Source organism: Amphiura filiformis, chromosome 2 (assembly GCF_039555335.1).
Source record: "Amphiura filiformis chromosome 2, Afil_fr2py, whole genome shotgun sequence".
Classification (NCBI taxonomy): domain Eukaryota; kingdom Metazoa; phylum Echinodermata; class Ophiuroidea; order Amphilepidida; family Amphiuridae; genus Amphiura; species Amphiura filiformis.
In genome coordinates, this window is record NC_092629.1 from 51,606,292 (window position 1) to 51,623,974 (window position 17,683).

The window sequence follows — 17,683 nt, forward strand, 5'->3', positions numbered from 1 at the left end:
TCTTATCTTATTTTTCAATGGGTATACATGCTTATTATAACTGATAATGCTGTATTTCAATATGCCAAAAATCTGACTACCCACCTTTAAGCTATATACATAACGATGGGTATACAAATATAATAAAGTGTATGCAATAAACCAACCGGAACTGTAAAACAATTGAAATGGCAGCCATGCTGGAGGACAGTTCTAAGATAACTTAAGATGACAGAGGGACAGGTCTCTAGATCGATTCCACAACCATTCATACCTATCACACGTTTTATTTTATTATCATGCGAATTTTCCCGCGTGGTATCTTATGGAGGACAGAATCTTATTTAAATGAGGATGACTCTGTTATGAGTGACGTCGTATTGCATACCCTCATTTGATACAACTTGTATTTCAATATCACAAAAATCTGAGCACCGACCTTTAAGGGAAGAAGTGCACCAAAAATCTTTTTTTTTAAATTAAACATGCTAGGAACGTCATATTTGGTGTTTAATGACACTTGAGACCAAAAAATCTGAAGAAAAAAAACCGGAACCGGAACGCAGCCGTAGATGCTAGAGATGTATTTTGTTATAAATGAAAGATAGAAAGCAGGAAAATAAAAGTGTGGAATTAGGTAATTATTAATAATAATTAGATTTTATTTATAAAATGCTTCTTTTTGAAAAAAAAAATCAATAACGCCAAAAAATGTGATTTGTTTGACCTAAAAATATGACGGTGCGTCAAAACGAAAAATAAATTAAATATTATACTTTCACACTTTGTTTTATAAATAACAAAACACACATTCTGTAAAAATTTCATTCAAATCCATCGTAAAATGGCCTTCCGGTACTATTTTGAAGGCACAAAAATGCAAAAATCCTAGAAACATGTAGAAAACAACTTTTAAATTTTGTATGCAAATTAGATGGCAATTTATTACATGCAACATATAAAAGAAGCAGGCACTTTATTTATTACAATTTGTAGTGAAGATAACATGTTAAAAGCTTATTTGTTTTTTGATTTTTGACTGTATAAATATTATATATCGTCACCTGAAAAACAATAAAATACATAATAAATATCACTGCTTGAAAAACGATAAAACACATATATAATACATTTGATCGGCGCAAGATGCTCCTATTGCAGTTACTTGGGAACCGTAAGTGCGATTTTTGTGGAATAAAAAGTATGTGAGAGAAAAAAAAAAAAGCCTTTTACCTGGAATGACAATGAAATATGACTATAAACGAGTGTTTTTGCTGCACTTCTTCCCTTTAAGCTAGAATGTTATTTATGGGTTACACAATCATAATTGATACAGATGTATTGCAATAATGACAAAAATCTGAGCACCCACCTTTAATCTACGGCGTTATTGGTATACAATTGAATACATGAATACAAAACCCACCCAAGTCCATGGGAAGTGATTTTGAGAGAAAAACCTGTGTATCATTTTAATTCCTTAAGTTAGATTTACCTGGTCAATATGGTTAAGTTTTACGTGCAAATGAGTTGATTAAAATGTATAAAGTATGACGATTAGCATTTCAGGGACTTTGTAGGGTTCATTTTAAATTTTGGACTCGGGTGGTTTTTTGAATCATATACAAAGACAACAACGTTGGAATGAGATTACCACTTGTAAGATAATACAAAATAAAGCACACAGGTATGTATAATGTTGATAAGCATTCTGCCATGTAATATAAACCACACACGTACCTTTATTAAACCCATTTATTTTTCAAAAGCCACTCTCCAGCAATGAATGTGTTACAAGTGGACTTTTATACATACTGGATTTCAATCAATGTGTTACAAGACTCAAATCACGGAATTGGGTGGTTCTTTCATACATGCTATTTCTCACATGCTCAATAGACACATATGATGAATTTGAGTTGTTCTTTCATACATATGACAGGCCTATGTATAGCAACAATTTCCCATGCTTAACTCAATTTGGCCAGCGTATGGACTTGGGTGGCTTTTGTATTCATATATTCAATTATAGCTATATAGTATACTTGATACACCTGTATTTCAATATGACAAAATTGTAACAACCACCTTTAACTTATAACGTTTATGCAATCATCATAATTATACAACCGTGTATTTCAATATACAAAAATAAAATCAGTAAACAAAATATACAATAGTACAAAATTAAACAAGGTGTTTAGATTGCACACAATAATTTGATCGTTATAACCGAAAGCAGAATATAACATTCGGCAGAGCTTGTTTGGAGATATGGTCCATTAAACTTCTCAAAAAACAATAGAATACAAAGGATTGAGCAACCCTTTTACTTATTTTTTACTATCTTGTAAACATGACACACTAGCAAAGGGAACATGTAATGTATCATTGTAATGAAGCTTATTTGAAGGAAAATGTGGCTGTCCCATATCTTCAAAAGTAAAAACGCCGACATAACAGCCCTTTTGCGGAGGACGGTCACATACTCTTAAAAATCTCAATTGTTTTGTTCTGTTGACAATTTATAAAATACAAGACTGTCGAAAGTTATATAATAATAAAATATACGATTTTGATAATTTTTACACATCTAGGCTTAATGATACAATAACGTAAGTGCAGTATACATGGTATATATAAGTAGTTCAGTTTTGCTGTTACATGCAAGAATAAAACGTATTGTGGCACGTTTTGATTGACTTGTAATGTAAGTAACTGTTATCCAAACAGTTACATTTCAAGCTATTTCAGCACATCACATCAAAGCTCACGTTGGGCGCCCATTCCTTTTTAAAGGAATTTTTATTGAGTGCAAGTTACTGAACTTACAATAGTCTTACACTCAAATTAACTTCGAATGCCACTTATGTCAGTGCGAGTCCGATACGCCGCTAGTCCGACTACACAAATTCCCTATACTTAAAGGTGCGTCAGGCCGAAAATGAAAAACACTGCGCGAGTCCGAATATCGGAATTCCGAATATCGGACTACCACAGTGTTTCCCAAATTCAGACTAGTACAGTGTTTTTTTAGATTCGGACTAGCGTAGTGTCGGACTGAAGGAATGTTTTTCAGATTCGGACTAGCACAGTGGTTTTCAGTTTTGGACTACTACAGTGCATTTCAGATTCAGACTAGTGTAAGTGTCGGATTAGCGGCGAGTCGGACCAACACCCTTTACCCGTATTTATAATATACTAGTTTCGTGTATTCCTAATCCATGCATTTTAGAATACCACTTACGTTAGTCTCGATACATGTGGGTGTATTCCTGACACATTTGGGTGCATTCCTAATACTTGGGTAATAAGCCTAACACATTTGGGTGCATTCCTGGCACATTTAGGTGTATTCCTAACACTTGCGTGATAAGCCTAACACATATGGGTGCATTCCTGACACATTTTAAGTACATTTTAAACTGCACTTATTTCATTAATTAAAACATAATTAATCAAATTAAAAATCAAAAATATTTCTGCTGATGAACCCATGTTCATATTGGTTTAAAAAGCTATACCTTTGTTCATAGGTGTAAATTTGTGACATTTATTGTTCGCCATTTATGTGACGTCATATGTATGACGTATTTAGAAGTTAAATCAAGATGTATTATGGGCAATAGGCAAACTGATAATTGACCTTTATCCATAATTCCTTGTGGTTAGAGGTCGAATGACGTCATGCCTACTTGCAATGCGCAATAACGATGTTGGCTATAACGATTCGCATCGGCGTGACGTCAAATGACGACATCTCGGGTCCAAACGCAAGGAATTATGGGATTTACGGTAAAGGGCAATTAACTCGTATATATAATAGTCAAACAGAATAAATATAAACGTCATTCATTATGCCCCTGTTAAGCGGCACATGACGTATCAGCCAATGGCAAGCCTTGCATGTGTCCGTTTGTCTGCAATGCGCGTGCACCACGCCGCTCAGCGGCAAGTGACACTGACAGTAGTACAACAAGCGTTAGTATATCACTTAGATACAGAATAGTAATAAACAATCTATGCTCCAAGGGAAGTTTTTGGTCACTATTTACGCCGAGGGGGAATTGACGGATCACTATGCCTCTTCCCTCCCTTTTTTTAAAAGAAAATTCTCCATGTAAAAATTCACATTCCCAACCTTTCCTGACAAAACATTTCGGTTATTCCACTCTTGCTCACACAAAATTTCGAATTTCCGCCTAAAATTCCCTTTTCCCCTGGCATAAATAATGACCGCTCTTATGTTTCCCTGAAGACTTTTAGAATAACCTAAGCAGTCTTTTAGAAAATTAAAAAAATATCCAAATAATAGTACATTTTGTTTGACACAACTAATCCCATTATTTTACAATGTTGCGTTCGACCACAATGTCTCATTATGTAGCAAAAGATGCACTTTTTGAAAGTTGCACCTTGGTCTATGCAACTCTCAAACAATAAGCTTGACGTACCTGCTGTAGATATACATTCTGCATGCTTTTATAATGAAAGACAGAGATAAAAAGACAAAATCGCGTCTAACGTCAGGGCAAAGGCGCACCGTGATTGGTTGCCGACCTGCGCAGTACGGCATTTTCTGTCTAGTTGTCAGAATTTTAGACGCGAACTAGTCTTTTTTATCTCTGTATTTCTTGATTCTGATGTCTAGTTCTCGACTTTCATTCACTCGGTAATTTTTCTGGAACACCCTGTATAACTTTCAAAAAAGCATCTTTACCTACGTAATTGAGGTGTCCCGCTTTTTGTTGCGCTTAGAAAAGCGCGCTACCTTATTGGTCGAATACCAATCGCTCGTCGCTCAGCGACAGAGAATAAACTTTGAACTTGTGGACCAGTTGTCGCAAATGTTCCGGTATTGCCGCGGACGCTCACACTATACTTACCAACCGCGTGCTCATAACATTCTGCTGACTCATTAGCTCAGTTGGTAAAGCATTGGACCTGTAAATCTAAGATCCGGGTTCGATTCCAGGATGATCAGTGAATTTTTTTCACTGGTTATGTTAAAGATCATTCATGTTGTGTGGTTAGAAGTTTAAATTCAATTATTGTACATCTAATTATGTGCTATTCCGGATGATATTCAAACACCCCTCATCGGACATGACTTTAATCACAGGGGTTGTAGTCTAGTTTCAAATGGAGTCACCCATTTAGGTCTGATAGCTCTGTGTACAAGATTAATATCATGTCTTCCATAGGGGTTGTGTGAACTTTAACCCCAATGTTTCTCTAATCACAATCTTCTTCCTGGACCAGTGGTATATTATCCTGAACTGTAACATAGTGACTATCAGTCTCTTCTACAACCTCATCAGTCGCGTTCATCTGATCCATCTCATTCTCTTCTAATGATATTGTTCCCGTTTCTGTTTCATCCAGTTGAAGAGATATTGCCTTACGTTTTCGCCTTTGTCTTGCTTTATGTCCGATGAAATAACCAGAAAATATAAAGAGTAGAATTCCACAAACGATAGCGACGACGATGACACTTTCTACGGCAGAAACTGTGGGAAGAAAACAGAGTAAAATGACAGTTGTAATAACAATATAATACACCCTTTTCCCTTCTTCCCACGGGTGTTCGATGGCATGTAAAATTGCAATAATGTTTTAGTAAAGTTTAACAATGATGGCGCTATTTATCTAAAATCTTGTTTGCATATTTACAAGGGGTAGATACTTGTATAATGGTATTAGAACATCAGAAAAAAGACTAACAAATAGCAAGGTCATTTTCAAAAACATTTTTATCATGAAATACAAGGAATATATCATATTTTTTGGCTATTTAATATTTAATATATATGTAAATAGCGCCCTCAATTTGCATACAAATGTACAGTTTATAGGAAAAAATTCCACAAAAACAGAAAAAGATAAATTTGGTATAGAAACGAAAATCTGTTACAATAGCTGCAAAATATATGTGTATATTTGTGTGATAGCTGTTGATATTGGTCAGGTCTAGAATTAAACATCATTGTAATGTTTTGTTAGAAAAATTATAAATGATCACATCAAACAACCGTGTTCCCATCATTATGTTGTTACCATCAACCTCATGGATCATGGCTATTATTTTGTCATAATATAAGCATAGTAGTTATAGTATACCTACTTAAAGTAAAGTTCTTCGATGTTCTACTAATAATATATAATTATTTAATACAGGATGCAGTTATAAAGCGATGTAGGATATCCGTGTTTGAGTTTGCGTACTGAATAGTATTTGGACAAACATTGCGTATATGTTAAAAACTGGACTTTGACCAAGATTGAGGGCGCACTTTTTGTGAAATCTCACAATGCCGCCCCATAAGTGTTTCGTTATGACGTACCTTTATTATGAGTCGCGTAGTGACTACCCCCTTCTGCAGACCCGCCACTCATATGATGTATGATAGTGTGCGATCCCCCAGTACACTGCACACCAGCGAATCTATCATTGCCGCAAGTCTGCAAAGTCCATTCACCTCGTCTCTTACACTGATCCAATCGTGTTTCATTCCCCGTGCAAAGGAAATTACGTAAGTAATACCCCTGCCAACCATGGTAGCCTGTTTTAGAGGCTTTAGTTGCCGATTGGAAGCCGAGTTGTCGGCATACAACGACGGCGTCATTCTTGTTCCAGTTGTCATCGCATATTGACATCCAATCGTCGTTGTATTTGATTTGAACTGTGTGTTGTGGACCGGTGAGACGCACTTCTAATTCCGTATCTGTGGAGAAGATAATTAACATAAGACATTTAGGTGTATTTCTGAGATATTTGGGTGTATTCTTAAGACATTTCGTCAGTCGCATCACATACATTCGACGCAACACTCTTTTCGAAAAAATCGCGATTGAAAATTCTGTTGTTGGATTTGGCATCATACTTATTTATTTTGCAATAGAATTTCCTCGAACTTTGCAATTTTACTCCTGCAGAAGTTGCCATTTGGGATTTTTGCAAATTAGGCACTGTTCCACTACTTGGATTTTCCAGGACTTCTGATGTTTTTGTGTGAGCTTTTGTGAGATTGACGCATGTGAAATGGATTCTGTTGCATATAGATGAGTTGACATGTGTTTACATTTGATACGCCCTCTGTTGGTGTGAGATCAAAACTGCCAGGCAAAAATCACTATAGTTTACATGGAAGAAGTTGATTTTATTTCATTTTCTTTGATTTCAAAGCAAATAATACTTAAAATGTTATCAAACTTGTTTACAAATGCATCAAGCTATATACATAATATCATACAAAACTTCAAATGTTTTTAAAAGTCGAGTTTTGAAGAGATTTATGTGGTCTGCCATAGACACTCCTGTATTATTTTGCCTGGCATGAAACAACAGAGGGCGGTCTAAATGTAAACATGTGACATCATAGGTCAACTCATCTATAGTGGTGGGCGATTTCATAATTTGACTGGGCTACAACATGCCTAAAACTCTAACGAATTCGCAATAACCCCTAACCTTTCTCACTCATGCGCAGTAGCTATTAGCTAATCACATACAATGATATTCACATATAGGCGCGGACTTACCTTTCGCATCGCACACAACTCCTGCGTCACGGGCATGCGTACATTCATCTTCATCCGGGTACCAATCCGTCACATTACAATACCTTACGTCATATCTGTACTTCAAATCATCTTGTTTACATTGTACGTTACTCAGTAATATGGTCCCCGTGCCTTGTCCATACTCTGCCCCTGTCGATGCCCGTACGGCTGTCTTGTACCCAATCTGATGACAGATAATATCCGCGTCAGGCTTATCCCAACCTCTGTCACAGACTGTATTCCATTCTCCACCATGTTTAATCTCGACCCTGCCTTCGTGATCGCTATCTCCGCCTACTAGCCTTACTGGATATGACGATTCTGCAAGAAATTGAAGATAATTATTTTCATTAGAAATGACGTACTATCTTTTAAAATGAATTGGTTATTTTTTTTTTTCAAACCTGTTTCATTTCAACTGGTTTCATTGTTCTTCTAGAAAAACTGCAATTTTGAATTAATTTCTTAATTAAGACATTCAATTCCAACACCAGAGTTTAGCTGAATTTATACTCTCCGGCAATCTTAACAATATGCCTTATATAATGTTAGAAAAATAATTATCAACCAAGAATCGCATTGTTTTATTTAAAATAAACTCATATGGACCATAAAAACTAATAAAAACAATCGGCTCTCAACACGCGATATTCAAAATTCCCGCGCCGAAATTGTGCAAGTGCAATGACGTAATGGTTATTTGTGCTCAATTGTCGTCAGCCTTCTTTGTATTACTGGGACGTTATTGCACTCGTCAATCTCGGCGCCTGGGAATTTTGCATATCGCGTGTTGAGAGACGGATGTTTTTATTCGTTTTTATGGTCACTATGAGTTTGTTTTAAATAAAACCGCGTGATTCGTGCATGATAATTATTTTCTTACATATAAGGCATAATGTTGTGATTGCCGGAGACTCCCTTTAAGAAAAGCGATTCTCACGCACGCTCAGTGTTTACTTCCGTTTTCAAAGCGTAGAGCCGATCAATCGATACAAACCACCGAGACAAAAACGACGTTGCTTTTGCGAGTTGAAGAAATCTCAACTTTCGAGCGATCATTAACAACCAACTGGATCTATTATTTTGCTAATTAATTTACCTTTCTCGATTATTAACTTTCGGTGATTAAAAATTATTTCAAAGCAATAATTATTGACAGTTATGGATGTTCTAAAAATGTATTTTGTTGCATTTAGGTTATTTAAATTATCGTCTGCAATCGCTATCGCCGTGGTAAGTATAATGCAAACGCGACGAGCGATGCATCGCAAAATTCGGCGATTGCACATCGCTTTCCAAAAGCGATGCATCGCAATCGATGAATCGAGTGTAAATTCACCTTTAAGCGGGCAGAATAGTATTGCAAAACTATGGCAAAATATTTTGTGCGCTTCGCATGCATTTGTACCATAAACCTATAATGTCGCCAAACTTTTTTTTTTCACAAATCCTTCCTGGCAATTGATACTAATATTTCATATAGAGTATAAACCAAATTTAAATTTCTCTGAAATTACATGCGATATAAATCATATAAATGGCTTTGTAAAGTAATCGCTTGTCGCAGTGAGTAACTTTCACCGTGACCATTCATGCAATATTAAACGATTTAATTATAATTCTAAAACTGCAATATTAAACACACATCGCCCGTTGAGCTAAATTAATGACGGGTTGGTTACTATAGTAACGTTTACTATTTTGAGATTTTACTTGCTTAATAATGGTTTCATACTACAATGCCGCTTGCCGCTGAGCGGCGTAGCGCACGCGCATTACAGACAAACGGACACTATAAAGGCTGTCATTGGTTGATATGTCATGCCACTTGTCGCTGCGGCAAGCGACAAGAAAGTCTGGCGGGGGCATAACATCCTGTCTAAATCTCTCAAGCATGTTTATTCTTGAGACGGTTACTTGTGATTCCGAGAGATTTTCAGTCACGTGCATACAGAATTTTTTTTTTAATGAAATACACAAAAACATCGTTTTATAAAATCCAAAATGTATTTAAGCCAAAAAGTGGTACATCACTGATGTACCACTTTTTGGTTTTCTACCTTTAAAAGCATGACAGCTACATTGATACCGATGCCACCAGTAGAACGACAAGATTTGCCCCTTCATTTTGCATACCACTTTGTCCAATTTTTTTCTCATTTCTTCACAAAATGCAAAAAAAAAAAAAAAAAAATGCAATGGGTGTAGTACCCCCTTAATTCAATACATTATGATTAATAGGTGAAAATGTCATTTTTGTGACCTTTTGTGCAGTTTTGACCAATACAATATCTTTTCCCACTTAATCGTCTACATTTTGTTGACCTTTTAAGAATATTTACTATTGTAGTAGGACAAACGAGCTTCAAAATATAGGGTGGTGCGTTTAAACATGGTCTGGCTCCTATCATGTTTAGTATACTCTAGCATTTTACGTGAAGGCAGCAGACTAGAGGCAATTACGTTGTGCATAGACAGGATTATAGCCTCCACAGTGCAAGTTGAATCATGAAAATTGGTGAACTTTTTCAGATTTTACAGCGATTTTAGTGAATTGTGATACCGGAAGTAACTATTGCACGTTGTAGGGTTTAATAGGGATAGGATTTTATGTAAACAATAGCCTGCAAAAAAAGGTAAACAATCGTCTGAAACTGAGCGAAATCGGGTAATTGAGTTACGTATGAAAGGCTACAGTATTACTGAAGTGGCTAAAAGCTAGACATCGTTCAACATTGTGGGTAAAGAACATTTGGGCGAAGCGACATTGAAAAACTTTGAAGAATAAAAACGCCAGAAAAAAAATCAAGAATTTTAACATGGCAGCCTCCACAGTGCAAGTTGAATCGTGTAAATTGGTCAAGTTTTTCAGATTTTACAGCAATTTGAGTGAATTGTGATAAGTTTATAAGCAGATAAATAAAATCTAAATGAAATTATTATGTTTTGATGGTTATTATTGTTTATTATTGTTTACAATTTACAATATAAAATATGACAGGCAATGTTTCAACGCACCACCCTATAAATCAGCTAGATACTACGATTTCTTGTCAAGAGAGACACATCTATGTAAGTCTTTATGCCCGGGCATAAGGAACTCTCAGGAGGGTGAGAGTTCATAAGGGTAATGCCGGGTCAAGCGGTTACAACTCCGAGTGGCTCCGGAACCGGGGGGGGCTGGGGCAGCCCCTCAATAATTTTGGTGAGGGGGTCCAAGTACCCTAGAGCCCCCCCCTATAATCTGAGGTAAAATTCCGTAATTTTAGGGTAAAATTCATAATTTTAGGGTAAAATTCATAAATTTTTGGATAAAATTCATACATTTTTGGGTAAAATTCATAAATTTGTGGGTAAAATTCATATATTTTTTGTGTAAAATTCATAAATTTGTGGGTAAAATTCATAAATTTATGGGTAAAATTCATAAATTTGTGGGTAAAATTCATAAATTTGTGGGTAAAATTCATAAATTTGTGGGTAAAATTCATAAATTTGTGGGTAAAATTCATAAATTTGTGGGTAAAATTCATAAATTTGTGGGTAAAATTCATAAATTTTAGGGTAAAATTCATAAATTTTAGGGTAAAATTCATAAATTTTAGGGTAAAATTCATAAATTTTAGGGTAAAATTCGTAATTTTAGGATCAGATTCAAATTTTAGGGTGTAATTCAAAATGTAAGGTACAATTCATGCATGTAATGAATGCACCCTCCCCCCTTCGGCTTTTCACGCCTCGGAGCAGGATTTTGCCCCCCCCCCCCAAATATTCAAAATCTTCCGGAACCTCTGCAACAATGCTGGACATATAGGAAACATCATTTTTAACGCATTTTTTTAACTACAGCTTTAGTCTCCTCCACCTTCGCAACACGCTATGGAGTGACTGGAATCACACTGACGGCGGGGGAGAATACTAACTTGTCAGACGGTCTATTTCTATCAAACATATAGCCTAATACCTCAACAATCACCGTCACATTCCATCGATTTACTACAGAATATATTGTATGCTCAACATGCAATCAAAAGTTGTAAATGTAATCCCAAAGACGCAGGTAGCCTTTAGTTATCTTCACATGCAGTTTGTTGATATTTCAGATGTTAAAAAATGTATAAAGGTATTTTCCCGATTTATCAACCATTTTTAGCGACTACCTAAAATGTTACAGATTTTTTGGTCCTTTAATATGGTCTACTTACCCCTGGGTGTTTGACATATAACACCCGCCATTCCCGCGCTACATTCTTGTCGACTCCAATTTCCCGCCAAAATGGGGCATAAATCTAATCTAGCCTCGTTACCACGGCACTTGAACCCTTGTATAGCGTCTCCTCGGTCACCGTCCATCTGCGCGTAGCTCATTGACCTCGCCGATAAGGCACGATTAGCATAGCCTAATTGGCCACATACAACGTGTGCATTTTTTAGGTTCCATTGGTCTTGACACACTGATACCCATTGGTTTTTGTGGAAGATTTGCACTTCACCAATGTAGGCTATTGGACCTACTAAGCGAATTGCACGCGGGGAACCTAAAAAGATAAATGAATATTGATATGGATGAAGAATCACCATGATCACGGACAAACATGTTAACATAAATTACAATTAAGTGCTCAGTAATACAATCATGGAATAAGTCGGAGTAGAATATGACAGCCGGCTTCAGCGTCCATACAATTCCGTTAGCACCCCAGAACCCCGATGGTGGGTGAAGTCATTAAAAACAGCTCCCCCATGCATTTAAGGAGAGAGATTTATAGCTCAAAAGCATTCAAGAGAACTGTAGGAGAGTGACAGTTATAGCTCTCCTCCAAGCAAAAGGCTTGTAACATGGGTCCTTGAAATGTTATAATGACCCTAAATCATGTCTCTAGGCTGATATATTCGAAAGTTGTGTAATCTTTTGAATTCCAAGATGGCCACCGGAAGCCATTTTGGATTTTGCCGTTTCCTGGAGTACGTACCACACCTTTGGGAGGTACGTAGGAGTTATTTTGTTTTTCTAAATGACCTGCACCGGAATCCACCTTTGAAACTCTGCTCTTAAAGGTCACGACAAGGTGTCTCAAAGCCCATGGCATTTTCAAAAACGAATGCGAAATCATTTCGTTTCATTTTTAAGGTTTTTTAAAACTAAATTTCGAATTATAAATATGTCATCTGATTTTTGAGTGTTCAAAAGTACACAGTTATATAGTGGTTGATTTACAAATTATCAATTGTTTTATATAATGCGAGTATTGAATCAAGTAAATTTTCTTCCAAATTTGTCTCAGAATTTCATGATTTTACGGCAAAAAAACTAAGGAAATAAAAAATGAATTTGCCGTTTCAGCTGCCATGGACCCGCTAAGAACAAAAAAAACGGCTTTGAGACACTATACCAATTTTTTAGCCTAATATACATTAAACATAATGGTACATACCTCTACAATGCACTGTGACTACCAGCGCCAAACATAAACACACACAAAAAAAGATGGCTTCCATGGTTTGTACACTAAATTCCTATTATCGTCAGCTCAGGAAAATCATGTACGGTCACTGAATGCTTTATGGTTATACCATTGACTTAAATATATCTGGTGTAATCTGTAAATTAAGAAGAAAAAAACACAGTTCGATAAGTTCTTGAATTTTCTGAAATCTTGATGATGTTTCTATTGACTTTGGTAAGGGGTCGTTCACAAACACTTGTAACGGGGGGGCTGATGCAAAAGGTAACCTAGAAATTTGTTATCCCCCTGAACTTTGGGCCTTTGAAAATATCACCTTAATTTTTCTCGTAGAACATGAGTTTACACTATTTTCTATAAGGTTGACGTTCATTTTTCATGGCCAAAAAGGTGGCCCTGAAAATAATTTTAGGTCCGGAAGGGGACCCTGCAAAAATATGTGATCTTTTCTATCTGCATCAACATCCCCCCAGTTACAAGTGTTTGTGAACGGTCCCTAACTCTGGTTTAATCTGCAGAAACAAAAGATGTCGATAAAATCGAGTAAATGTCACAATCGCAGTTTTCTCACCAGATGAGCAGTAAGTTAACTAATTAACATAATGCCATAGGCTTCAACATTAAATGTCCAAGTTTTAAGATATTTTCAAAAAAATATTAAGAACCATCTTAAGAACCACTGGAGCAATAGTCGGCTTTTTTGTACACATTTTAATGCATTTTTCATGCTGATTCCAAAAATGGTCATGAACGTGAGCTTTGATGCACGTTCAAATAATCCTCACAAAAACTGATAGTAGGCCTAATGTAATAATAACGTACACATAATACACCCCGCCCACCCCATACACCCCCTCACTTCGGAACCGGGGAGGGCAATGTACCGACAGAAATGGTTTTAAAAAGTGAAGTGCGAAAAAAAAAGATAATAGATAGGCGCCAGCAGCCTAAAAACAAAACAAAAAATTAATTCAAATCGTTTCACAATTTTTAATTTTTAAACATTTCTTACTTACAATTTTTCCGTTTTCTTTCACCCGCTTAAAAAAAGTATGTTGCCATTTTTTTCACCAACGCCTTCCGTCTATACCGACTGGGGGGACATCCCCACTGGTTACGCCACTGATACACACACCCCACCCCGACAAAACACACCCCAAACCCTGGCCCTTTTTTAGGCGCTCCGCCCCAAAAACAACACATTTTGATGTATAGTACAATTTTTTCACATATTCCGCCATTTTTTCTTATTTTCTAATTCTATTTGCCGCCCCTTCTTCTTCCGTCGCCCCTCTTTTTTTGCCGCCCCTTCTTCTTCCGCCGCTCCTTCGCAGTTTGGCCGCCCCCTGCTTTGCCCCCAAAGCCCCCCCCCCCCAAAAAAAAATACGCGCATGCCACAAGAGAGATTAAGGTCATGTCTTACATATAGGGTGTACACTGTACAGATTTCAACTGCAGCAACAACAAATTTAATAGCAACGTGTGCTTTCCTGTTTCGGGTTGTCTTCACAAAAATATTTCTAACATTAATAACGTGCACTTGATGTACACAGATCATAGTAATGGGTCCCACTGCTTGACGGGCTGAACATGTCCTATATATGTATCCATTAAAAAAAAAAATTATTATTATTATTTGTTTTGCTTTTCAAAGACATCCCCTGCGCACTACGATGTTGAAAAGTTGCATACTTTTGGTTTTTAAGCTTTTTCTTTATGAAATTGTATCAATACAGCAATGTATAGGCCTATCTATAAAAAACCGTTTTGTCAAAAAATGATATCATAATATATATACCATGATCTATACTAATACTGCGTTGATTGTTGAGCCCGGTTGTTGCGACACACCACTCTCTAAATGTAAAAGAGTGAATTTCCACTTTTTAAGGACAACCCGTTTTTGAGTGGAAAACACTCTAAAATGTAAGAAAGTACACATTTTCTGTTGGCAATATTCACTATTTTGAGAGTAGGCCTATACAGACTACTTTTTTCAATCCATTTAGAGCATGTTTCCACTCTTTCCACTCGGTGTCCTACATAAGATTCGGATCAATGCGGACTCGGATCAGTGCAGTGCCACACGGTGTATAGATACTTGCTATACTTCACGGTGCGGTTCACGGGAGCGCACATTGACACGCATTAATCCGGATCTGCCTTCCGATGTGTACGTGTCACCGTATATACCCATTAGTTGTCAAGAATGGATGCTCGACCTTGACTTTATATTGTATGGCACACACAATACCGTCACATGCATAACGGGCTATTCCATTTAAAATCCACACTACCCCTGTAGAAGATTTAGCTAGGCTAAAGTGAAGTCCACAGAGGGAGTATGAGTTTTGAAGAGAATAGACAATTTGGTAACTTCCATTTGAAATACTCACTCCATTTGTGGAAGATATAAAGGTAAAGCTTATAATGCAGGGGGTATGGGTTTCAAAATGATTAACTCTGAACAATTACATTTGAAATTCATACTCCCCCTGTGCAAGATATTTCCAAAATCTTCCACAGGGGTAGTGTGGATTTTAAATGGAATAACCCAATGGAGGCGATGACCTCGCCATTCAATACAGCGTGACGAGCGACCTTTTAATTAATGAGTCCGTTAATTCGTTCAAAGGAGTCATTTATCAACTTTTCAACAAAATTCTCATTTTCTCTCTAATAAAAGCTGAAACGAAATTTTTCGACTATTAAATATTTCAAAATATTATACATATCTTTGCAAATAATTACGAATTTTTACAGTCACAACTGAAAACTATTTTGCCCTACAATGACAAAAGGAATTAATGGATTTTTCAAAATATGTTTTGTGAGTTAAATTTGACTTAAACAGTGCTAAATACAGGTATCCTCCTGCTATAAATGCTGGTGGCTAGGCCTATATGTTATGTTGTCTTTGAAAAGTTGAACAATCTCATAACGAATAGGCCTAGGCCTACTTGCTTCTTACATTGTGTACAAACAAAGTATAGGACACTCTACGAATAAAAACACCACAAATGGAAGTATAATTGACAGACAATTTGCCCAATTTTGATGATTTTATGCAAATAAAGTCAGTTGTTAGAGAAAAAAAATGGGAAAACAAGAGGGGAATCCGAAAATGTTGCGCGAACTCGAGGTAGACGTTACATTTTTTGTAATTTTTGCCTGGTCAAAACTCCCACTTTCCGATGGCGTAACTATATTAAACCCCGGGAACGGTCCCTAAATGGTCCTGTTATTTAAATTTAAGAGTACACATCCTTGATATTAGGCCCGTATGCCTATTATATGGGACTTATCAAGCGTGGATAATTTTGAGATAATAATTAGGCCTGATTTTTTTACCCAAACAAATAGGCCTAAATAAGAAATAAATTGTTGGATTCTTTTAATGGTGTGTGTGTGTGTGTGGTCGTTATTTACCCACATAAGCCTATAACTCTATCTATTAATCATGTTAATTATCACATTCTGTTCCGGTAATTATTAGGCTACATTAGACATTGTTCCCGGGGGTCACTCCCATTGTGGCCTGTACACCATCCGCGATAATGAAAACGCGTAAAAGGGTCGTTTTTCGTGGGTAGGCACGATACGCGCGTATCGCGTTTAGGGTGTCAAAACAAAAAAAATTGGAAAAAAGGGTAGCAAGAGTGCAATTTCTAAATACGCGGAAATGAAATTTAGGGTATGAAATTTGATGTTAGGAATGAAATCCCTGTTTAGGGTGTTGTTTTAGCCCAGGGTTAAATCCTTGTTTAGGGTGCTTTTCAAAAGTTGATTATCGCGGATGGTGTACAAGCCACAATGGGAGTGACCCCCCCCGGGCAAGTTGTTCCGGTTTAGAATAGCCTACATAGCCCCTATGGAATACATGACCCTATTCTCGGTGGAATGTGAATTTCAAATGAGGTTATACCCCGGGGGTTATACCTGTACGTGATTCGTTTGATATCTACACCCCCTGTGTGGGAGATTAAGGTCATGTGTGTACACGTCTTCCATAGGGGGGTGGAACTGGAATTCAACGGTAATAGCCCAATATGATACATGCATAGGGGGCCTACATACATACAAAAATTTCTTACAAGGCGCTTCTTACAGAGCGATTAGAGCGCACACAAAAAAGAGAAAACAAAAACAAACAAAAAACAAAAAAGAAAAACGCGCTTTTCGATAGGCCCTAAAGAGAGAAAGATAGTATAAAATATATTGTGTAACGTTATAATAAATTAGATAAATAATAATGAAAACATAACCAAATATTTTAACCACGTACCTACCTGTTCTATCAGCATATTCACACACAAATTCAAGGCTTTCTAAAAAATGCCACTTTAAGGATATATAATTGACATCATCATTCGTAGCTTTAACGTCAGATTCATGCTCCTGTATAGCATATATTTTCCCTGTGTTTCTGCATTGACATGACACAGTGTAATGCGTGTGCCAGAAAAATTATGCCCATCCATTGCCACTTGTAGATATTCATAGTGCTCAATCGCTTTACAGAAAATCGAATCGCACGCATGTCGCGATGTGCAAACCGACGTTGGTTTTTAGTACACTGAGCATGCGTGTGATTCGTTTTTCTGCAAAAGCGATCGAGTATAAACTCAATTATAATTGTACTGTATCCTGTTGTTCGTTCCAAGGTCGTTGCGTGG

General features: G+C 36.7%; 1 protein-coding gene across 2 annotated transcripts; it reads right to left on the bottom strand.

The window, feature by feature from the left end:
• Positions 1–254: 254 nt before the first annotated feature.
• On the bottom strand, positions 255–17,463 carry LOC140146348 (CD5 antigen-like). 2 transcript variants are annotated; one of them, XM_072168160.1, is made up of 6 exons: positions 17,297–17,463; positions 12,978–13,133; positions 11,748–12,080; positions 7,522–7,863; positions 6,324–6,704; positions 255–5,489 (listed from the first exon to the last, which is right to left on the bottom strand). In XM_072168160.1, the coding sequence occupies exons 2-6, from the start codon at positions 13,039–13,041 to the stop codon at positions 5,215–5,217; spliced, it is 1,395 nt and encodes a 464-aa protein (XP_072024261.1). In that variant the 5' UTR covers positions 13,042–13,133; positions 17,297–17,463; the 3' UTR covers positions 255–5,214. The 2 variants fall into 2 exon arrangements, with proteins under 2 accessions (XP_072024261.1, XP_072024260.1); XM_072168159.1 differs by having other exon boundaries at positions 12,978–13,143.
• Positions 17,464–17,683: the final 220 nt, after the last annotated feature.

Coding starts and splice junctions, on each gene's coding strand:
- LOC140146348 (XM_072168160.1), bottom strand. CDS start 13,041: ATGGAAGCCATCTTTTTTTGTGTGTGTTTATGTTTGGCGCTGGTAGTC. Junction 6,705..7,521: donor AGTTGTGTGCGATGCGAAAG/GTAAGTCCGCGC, acceptor TCTTCTCCACAG/ATACGGAATTAGAAGTGCGT. Junction 5,490..6,323: donor CTACGCGACTCATAATAAAG/GTACGTCATAAC, acceptor TTCTTCCCACAG/TTTCTGCCGTAGAAAGTGTC.